The 10,046-nt window shown below is 41.9% G+C and overlaps 1 protein-coding gene across 1 annotated transcript in view; it reads right to left on the bottom strand.

Annotated features, from left to right (window-relative positions):
- Positions 1-6,331: 6,331 nt before the first annotated feature.
- Positions 6,332-10,046, bottom strand: part of ephb3b (eph receptor B3b) — a 58,962-nt gene continuing 55,247 nt past the window's right edge. Inside the window, 1 exon segment of the mRNA XM_079267599.1 lies at positions 6,332-8,225. Coding sequence (XP_079123725.1) covers positions 8,117-8,225 — 109 coding nt within the window. The 3' untranslated portion in view covers positions 6,332-8,116.

The raw sequence follows: 10,046 nt of genomic DNA, 5'->3' as shown, positions 1-10,046 counted from the left end.
TTCCCTTCATGCCTACCGATGACACCAATGGAGAGGAAAAATGGCCTTGACTTGGCAATGTCACGACCGTCTTTCAAAATGTGCAAAGCACAAGCTATTAATTATCTTTAGTTGTTGAGCAAGATTATCGATGGTGCAGCGGGATTATTCACGTTAACGAAATAGGGGCCAGCAGGTGCTTGTTGGGATATTATTCTTCATAATAACGTCAGCTAAAATAAGAATGATTGTTGTTAACAACAGACAAACATGAAATCAACAAAAGGCTATCTTCAGACAGGTGAATTCGCTGATTAAACGATTGATTGGTCCCCATCCTTGAGTTTATAATCTAAACCCTATCAATAAAGTTGAAATGGGTACAGATTCACATTGCAATGTTGAGATCATTTATGTTTTTGGTCAGCATAATGACACTGCATTGCTAGACGTCTGTTGAACTATGATGAGGATGCAAGCTCACCAGGGGGCTGAAAAAAGCAGGATCATTATCTCGCCGAGCATCATGTATGCATTGCTCTATGTGTGCGCTCTGTTCCCCTGCGTATAGGCCCACGTTAGTGCGCTTTCATTCTAGGCCATGTGATTTATGCATCACGGAACTGGTATTACGCTCTGTTTTCAGTCAATTAAGGCTCTATCTTGATAAATGCCGCCATGAGAACATCTTATCTTCCCACAGCGGCATTTTGATGTGCTTGTTCAATGGCCTTGCTGTACCTGAAGGCTGCCATGCCTCTCACATGTGACACATTCCCACCAACTGTCCAGCTTTGACCGTGAACTCCAGGTCACCCCACGGTCCCCAGGCGCAGTCCTGTTGAATATTGTTTCCCTGGCAGACATACTCAACCCGTCAGACAGAAAGACCATGCAGCTGCACCCAAACACCCAACAATAGGATTCTTGTTCTGGTGCAGAAAAGGTCGGGTCCCCTTTTTTGGGGAAGGGGGCGATGTGAGCGGGCGGTCGAATATTTCAGGGGTTTTGCAATAGGATAATCCTTTGTGATGGAAGCGACCATCGGGAGCATTCGATGAAGGGAAAAACTCATTATATATATATATATATATATATATTAGGAATTGGGCATTTGTTCTGTACAAAACACTTGACTATTTCTAACAATGAGTTATATTAGTGACAGTATGTAATAAAATTGCTAAACAAGAACTACTACTGTTTCAGTTATGTATAGTCATGACTGGTTAACAGGCCTAAACAAATAAAGGGAAAATCAAGCCCATATTGGTGCAACATGATGAATCCATTGTTAAAAGTAACAGGAATTAATCAAATGCCAAAAACCCTGGGAAAGGATAATCAGTTCAATCAGGTCTGCCAGAAAGAGCATGTGTTGGAAAGATGGTGTGGGGCTGTTGAAGAGTGGTATAAAAAAAAGAGTAAAAAAACAAATGCATGGTGTGTGGAGAAAGTCTGGAACGAGCTAAGCTAATCAAACAGGACATTTAATTAGCATTGTCATGACAAACAGCAAAATAATACAACAATAAATATCCATGACCATTAGAAACGCAATATGAGGAAATTAGTGACACATTTTGTAACTCCTGCAGCCAAATCTCTGACTCATATTGTGCACATTGCTTATTTTTTCGTGGTATTTTTTTGTTGTTGATGCTGTTTGTTTCACAGGACCCTTAACTGAAGGAAAGAAACAAAGATGCAAACCAACACACACATGCACACACATACCTCTTTGTTGGAAGTATTTGCCAATTAGCAAGTTGCGGGGTCGGAGTGGTAATTAGGCTTTCCGGTCGGCTGGTGTCTGTGTACAGCTTAGCTGAGACCGGTCCGAAGCTAAATGCCTCGCTATTTGTCCAGCAATTATGTCAGGTCCCCATGTCACAGTACCGATGTGACCAATTAGCTGTGCCAAGCTAAAGTGAAAGAGGGGGATTATGGCGGAAGCGATAGGAGAGGATGAAAAAGTAGACAGAGAATGGGTGTGGGGGTGTGTTCGTAAGAGGGGGTGAGTGAGGGATCGTCTGCAGGGAACAAGAGAGAATAAAGAGCGACAGAGTTTGGCTGTGGAAATGAGGGGAAGGAGTGGGTAAGGAGGGTTTGAGGGAGCGGATTTCTTCTCTTTTTTTTCAACGTCTGTGTAATCATGTTTCGCATTGATCCTCGTCCTGACCGACATGTGGCAAAGACATGCTAATGCGTTGCAATATTTATGCTAATACCGCCTCACTGACGAGAAGGGATAAGGAATTGATCTTAATTGACGTCTCCATATTATCCCCTCACATTATATGGCATATTTTGATGAAACAGGCCTGCATACAATCAATATTCTCCAGCTTGGAGTAATGTGACTGTGTATGCATGTGAATGCACATGTGAATGTAAGAGGCATACAGTGCTCTAGTTCATCTTGGCATTGGTCCATATTTTATTTCAAACTGACATATTATACTATGTATCGAGCACTGGAGGAGCACCCGCTATCTGGGTCATTCAAAACACCTCAAAACCGATGACGTGGTCCCCAATCTGTCTCAGGACACATGCAGTAGTCGTGGTTATTTTTCTTTCTTTACATTAGGTTTCCTCTGCCAAAGTGGTGCCAAGAAAATGCTGATTATTTGTCCATGAAATGCTGCTGGACCTTCAATACAGTGTGTGTCCATCATCTGACAACAACAGTGGAGAAAAGTTGGGGAGATCAGAGATAAAATGTATTCTGCCTTCTGCAACACAAAAATAACCCACATAATCCTCTGTTATAAGTTCTCCGAGCGCATCTAGGGGGGGAGCGCTTCAAAAATATCTGCCCTACCCAGACACCGAGACCAACCGTTCCAAGGCTCTGTATTTAATTGGACAGAGAGAGGGAGAAGATGGGAGCCAGGGGACAAGGTGAGGGGCGGATGAGGTTGAATCTATGATCTGAGCATCTTTCCTTTTTTTTTGCTGGAATAACAAGACTGTTGGCTCAGTGCCTGCAGAGATGAGAGGAGCTCATATAAATGAGTGGGCTTGAAAGACAATATGGGGAGCTTTAGTGTTGCATGGCATTGGCATGGCTCTGTGGATTGCAAACCTTTTGATTTGATTTTGACAATGTGCCTTGCAAACTTGTGAGCCATGTTAATAAGGTAACTTTTGGTAAATTGGATCTGATTTGGAATTAGCCAGCTACATTTTTCTCTTCCTCTGGTCAGATGTGCAATTTAACTCGGGCTAATCGCAGCTAAATTTGGCAAAATACTTAAGGATAGTGGTCTTTAAGTTGGCAACTAAAGGAGCATTAGAAATGAATGAACTCTGGGTAACTTCTCCAAATGATCAATATCCATTCATCAGATGCATGTAGCTATAAATGATGAAAGACAGCATTACAAAATATATTTTTACAGACAGTGTTACTCTAAATACCCTCAGGCTTTTCCAGGGCAAGGAGAATGATGCAGGCTAAACCTTTTTGAAAGACAAACATCAAATCACAGAGCTTTGGATGAAAAATGAACAATTTCTACTTACATGTACACTTTATAGTGATAAGCAGAGTTAAATCTGGGAGTGTGGTCGATTTTTCTGAGCTGAGGCCTTTTGGTACCACTTCATCAACAATAAATGGTGATAACTGCTGAAAAACGACATACAGTTCTGGTCATGACTACAGGAGTGAGAGACGGCCATACATTTAAACAGTAAAGTGAATGTGTTTGTATTGAAGGTCCAGCAGCATTACTCGACTGGATAACGTGCGGTTATGTGTTGGCATTGCACCTCACGGAAGAACGATATACTTGAAGTCCACATGGATGAATTATCAATTAAAAACACAACATAAAGACTCAGGAGATCGGGTCACATTTCTTAAATAATTTAATTGCAAAGGTATTTAAAAAATATTTCTACAAGAATGCATCATCATTTTTTCTAGTAATTTGTTGTGTATGTCTGCAGCATTACAATACATCTTAATGCTTTTCAAAGAGGAATTAACAATTGCATTTCTCAACGCTTTACTCCGTCCCTCTCGCGGATCACTATACACACACAGTACTCTCTGAAACAGCTCACTTCCTTGTATGAAGAGGGGGTTTTCAAAAGTGACCAAAAGACAGATGTGAAGTGAGCTTGTTAGAAGATAGCAGAAAAGACAGCACTGTATATATTTATTTAAAACAGACAACTGAAGAAAATAAAGTTAGAAGGTTGTAACTGATGGGGTTTCGGGAAGGGTGGGTGTGTTTGACGGTCTTTGGAGGATGCAGAATAGGCAGAGAACATTTGAAGGAATGTTGGGAAAGTTTGAATCCTTTTGGCACACAAAGAGAGGCACCACATCTGACAAAGGCTAAACTATGCTGATCAAAGTGTCTCTGTAATAAAGAATGGCGATCCTTTTATTTCACACACTCTCTCACACACTTAAACACAACAGTCTATCTTAATTTCAGCAACGGGTGCAGTCAGAAGTTCCTTTCCTGCATGTGAATTTTAAATATTAAACACTCCCATAAATGTGGGAAAAATCCAGTTGAAGAATAATTGTTAGCAGTTGATGTGGGAGCAGTTTAATCATTTTAAGATGCGCAACAGTGCCAGTTGAGCTCATCACTCACGGCCGGTTGACTTTAGTGAACACAACTCCAGACCCCAGCGCACCATGTGCACCTCATCAATAGTTCATGCAAGCTCCAAAGCGCTGACATTTGTAAGAGTGGGAATGTCTGCCATCTGATTGTGTTTAGCTCCTATATGCCCCCCCCCCCCCGCTTTATGTTTATGCTCATCAGCTGTGTCTTTTTTGGTGCCACATGCCACTTTGCAACAGAGGGGCTTAGCTGATTAAATGATTGCGCTGAGGGCCGCTGGGAGTATTATTGTGTATTCCCGGGAGACTTTAGGTGAAAGTGAGCTTCTGATTGCATTAATTCTGGTCTTAAAAAAAAAAAATACTCTGTCAATCTTTTCCTAACAAAATTATGTTTTGCCATGTGGAGAAACTGAATAATTCTGCCGAATGATATCAAGACAGATGTTTGCTCATCTAACAGGCTCTTATAACATTTTTTTCATTGTGATAACAAATCTGACGTTACCTGCGCTTCTGACCTTCAGCCATTGTAGTAAAGATCTGAGCCGACGCCAATCTAAGGATATGATGCTTCGTGTATAGTTTGTGTTCACAAAAGTTAAATTACGACTTGATTTTGTACTACACATGTTGCGGGTTGGTAACACCCTTTGCAGAGGGTACGAGCAGTAGTGAAAACATCCGTATGTGGAATAAGATGGAACAATAGAAAACTGGAAACTTTGTTGTTTTGCATAATATCCTCCATGGCTTTTGAAGGGACTTGAGAGAGGCTGACAAAAAGTGATATGGGAAGACACACTGCAAGGCCGCTAACATCACGCTATCATTACACACCGAACTAATAATATAATATTCACCTATTGCATTGATCAGCTCCAACCCAAACAATATGGAAGATCACACCAGTGGTGCAGCCCCATCCTTTAATTCAAACATCTTTAAACACCCCTCTGTTAGAAGTGCAAATAGTATAGCGTCCGTGATGCAGCTGCTATCATTTAGGATGAGGTGGTCTGCAGATTTGGGCTTTCTGCCAGGGCTGTTGATCCTGCACTGTACTAATCACGCAGCAGCCTGAGCTGAGACAGGATGATTGCAGGCCCGACAGGAAATGAAGAGAGATAATGATAGGTCAGCCAGTCGTATGTCTGCGCTCACCGCATGCTCGTATCCTCGCAATGCCAGATTGGCTGCTGCATTAATCGACCTGACAGACAAGGACCAATAGGTTTCACTTGACAGCTCTGGACTCAGATGAGGATCCTGTTGCAGGAGGGCAAACAGCGGGTCTATCGACGGAGCGCCGCCTCTACGGTCATTGAAATGATGAGCAGGTATAGGCTGCATCATCTTTGGACCATCCTCCTAATAACTCCTTAACAGTCCAACATCAGATTGATTGGGAGGATCCCATTGAAAATATGTGAAATTAATAACGAAATTAATAACTTAATAACCACTCAAACACATTTGAGTGGTCAGAGGGACGTTGAGATTTGGAAAATGTGCCGAAGAACTGCTAAGTGCTTCACAGATGAATGAGAATGGACTGGGGAAGCATAATATCCAGTTTAGGTGGCACAAACAAACTTGAACACACCGACACAGAGAGTCGCACAACAATGGACGGAGAGCAAGAAGGCGACATGTTGTCTAACCGTGGGTGTTGTTCATCTCTTCCTCTCTAACTCCTTTACCTATTCTCTCTCTTCTTACTTTACTTTCTCTTAATTTCACTCTGAATCAAACATGTCACAACAACAATTCCATTTTATCAAAACACCATTTTTCTTTTGTTATTTATCGTATTTTTGTTACAAAACATGTACAGGCTGTTTAGAACAACAACAAAAATACAATATCCAATTCATATGCAATTTCTTTTGTTTAATAATCAGCAATTCATAAGGTGAATCCTCTTAGAGTTTCTCTTCCCTCTGATTGTTTCAAGTCCTTCCCAAATACAGTCCATCTGGGTGTTGGTGGGGAGTCGGGGTTGGTGGGCGAGGTACAAATAAATACATAGGGCAGGATGTCAAGAAATTGAAACAAAAAATTTCGATTATTTCTAAATCCAGATAATAGTACGTAGAAAGTAAGGTGTCCATCATGGTTTCTCTCCGTTTCTGCATGTGTGTGTATACATATATATATATATATATATATATATATATATATATATATATATATATATATATATCCCCTAAGTTCATTTTTTGGGATTCAATAAAAAAGAATGTTTAACAGTTGTCCACAGAATATAGCGTAATTGTTTCAGATATATTTGCTCCATGTCATGGTTCAGTTCATGCGTTAGTTCTCCATGGTGGCAAATAGCGGAAGCTGTATTGTACAGTATACTTGTGTGCAACTTGACGTACTCGCACATCCAAGCACACTTAATCACACACATACGCACACATGTGCACGCACACATACAAAACCGCACACAAAAGGCCGAGTGGTCTTTCTATAGTGTTGCCACAGTCCTTGTCTCCCCTTAATCACATGCAGTGTCCAGTGGGGGTACTTGGGTTTGACCGGCCATTTTGAAACCACAAATCTCCCAAAAATGTGTAAGAAAGCCAAACAAACATGAAAGAAAAAAAGGTTTGTGGACAAACAAATATAAAACATTGTATCTGTAAAAACACACTTGATGAGCAGGTGATCCCATGTTTTGGAGCGATCCTGAGTCACTTCAGGTCAGGGTGAAGAGGTCATCTGGTGACCTTTTGATGATTCAGCAGTCAAAACAAGGGTCCAAAAATGTGACCGCCCTCCTTTGACCTATTTGATCCCCGTCATCTTCTTGACCTTTGATCTCAGCCCATCATATATCCTCTTCCATCACCTCACCCTTCTCCAGCAAGTGCCCTTTTACATTACACACCTTCAATATGAAGATGGAGAACGACACGCACGTGCACAGTAAAACAACTTCTATCAGGGAAAGAATTGTCCTCTATCTCCTGTGGGTCCAAAACACCTCTGCTGTTTGTTTCGTCTTTTTGTTTTTGTTTTTTTTGTGTGTGAACCTTTCGTTCACTTATTTTTTCATACCAGGGCGTTCATTCCTTACTATGTATCGCGTCCATCAAAGCTGGGTTGAGAGGTCACGGAGAGGGGCTCTCGAGTGAGGATCAGAGTGTGTCATTTCAGTTACAGGGCTAAGGCCAACCTCACTAAAACACACATGCATGCAAACGTCAACCCACACCAGAGCTGGTGAGGCACGCATGGAATATAAGGGGGGTAACTCTTCCTCCTCTTTCAAAAACACACAAATTCTGATTGGATGGAAAAAAAGAAACAATGAGGAATAACAAAAAAAAAAGCAGGAACAGGAAATGGAAGTGGTTGTGAAATAACGAGAAAAAGAAATAGTCAGAGGCACTGCAAGCCAGTTTCGTAGCGTCTAATTGGCAGAGATGGGTCAGGCAGCTAGGGTTTTCCAATGGTTCTCTCTGGCACAGTTCCTCCCCCCTTTTCCTGTCTGGCTGTCCTTCGACTGCATCGGTCTGTTTGTCCTGACGCTCACACCTGGACAGGAAGTGTTTGGTTCATCTGTAGTCTCATGTCCTGAATGCTACCGAGAATCTTCTTCTGATGGCCAGCCAACGTGACCCCTATCCGCAGCAAGTCCCTGTGGAGTGAGAAGAAAATAAGAACAGGTGGCTGAGTCATAAACAATAAAATCAAAAAAAAAGTAGACAAACATCACATGTTCAAAATTGCAAATTTCACTTTTCACCTACTAGTAATCACACGCTCAACCAGGTGCGAACATGGGCAGCACCTTGGCAATCACCCATAAAATGGCATCCAGAGGGTATGCCAACAAAATGGGAACGCTCAACCAGCTACAGTGAATGTTGGTCTTAATGCAACATACTTCTGTTGCCTGGCAGGTGGGCAAGATGAGGAGAGTCAAGGAGCCATAATGCGATAGTTAATGATTAAAGAGCAAACTTAGCTACTGTTCGGCAGCTGGCAGGCTTCACAGAGTCCACAGCAGCCTGCCACTTAGCTATAGAAACGGCAAAGTAGAAGATCTTTTTTTGTTTTTTGTACCTTCTAAACAGATTACTCGGTTCGGGGCCTGTCATTCATACTTAGAATGGGTCTGTCAGTAAATCAGCTTTAGCTCAGCCACTGTTGCAAACCACATTCCTCATTGCTCAAAAATATCCAAGAAAATACAGCTAATAAGACTGGAAAGTGTAAATTAGTCTTATAGCCGAGGGCTCACAGCAGCTATACGGTGTAATCTTTAGAGTCAGTTGAAGGTGCAGTGGGAAAATGTGAAATGTTGGCATACTGTAAAGTTGACATTACTACACCCTGGGAGAAAAGGCCTGGGAGAGTGCACCTGCTTTGGCCGTCATTAGTCAGTCAGCATAATCTAATCACCATGGCTCTGTTTGTTTAACGCTGTACAATTATATCACGAGAACCTCTCTTTTCCGCTCCCTTGTTTGATTTCCCCAGTCGATAGAAGAGAGCGGACGGCGTCTGGGGCAGCGATTAGCTAACTGTTGGGCCTCTGCCACAGTCTGCGTCCTCTCCGTTCAGTCACACACACACACACACACACAAATACTGGTTAATCTAATATCACACACAGACACCATATACTCTGCTTGTCTCAATGACTCTGTGGCCCCATCCATTTTAGTAAAACAGTGTGCACCGAAACTCACACATGCGCAAGCAGACACATAGACATACACATTCAGTGTGTGCGTGTGTGTGTGCACACACACGCACATACACACTGCACATCCATCCTCTCCAAAGCCAAATAAGGGTGCATCACTGCAATTTCACACAAATAAATGGTGTTTTTTGGGTTTTTTTTCATATTTCGCCACCCCCATCAGTGCAGCGATGGAGGATGAAATGAGAATAAATGGGAACCATTAGAGGAATTACTGGCCATTAAGGGCAACAGAGAACCACAGTACACCACACCTGTCAGCCTGGCCAAATTGAAACAAATTACCCCCACCTCCATTGCCTATTATGCAGCTAATGAGGATAATTTATTTATCATTATAATGGTAATTCATTTATTTGATCATCTCTGGCCTCCAATTTCCATGACTTCCATTACATCATTTCCTGTTGGTAAACACAGCAGAAGGTGGATGATCGTCAAGGTCAACTGGAGCACGTAGTGAAGGAAGCAGCGACGAGTGCTTTGCTGAAAAACTGTTCTACTCTGGTAAATTGTGTCTCTGTCGATTGTGTACAAGCCTCTGGAGCAGGTGATTGTTATTAGTCCCCTCGTGATTACATAGTCCTCCCCGTTCAACAGCAAACCTATCCTGATTGATTACCGACCAAATTATAGGAAAAGTATGGAGGATCTTGTGTTTTAATGTTTCCAGTAAATCTTCCATTTTCCTTTTTTCCTTAAACTACAGTATTCTTTATGTCTACAGAAATGCTGGAACACATAACA

The sequence above is a fragment of the Melanostigma gelatinosum genome, assembly GCF_949748355.1.
Source record: "Melanostigma gelatinosum genome assembly, chromosome: 4".
In the NCBI taxonomy this organism is placed as follows: domain Eukaryota; kingdom Metazoa; phylum Chordata; class Actinopteri; order Perciformes; family Zoarcidae; genus Melanostigma; species Melanostigma gelatinosum.
This window is presented reverse-complemented; position numbering and strand designations above follow the sequence as displayed.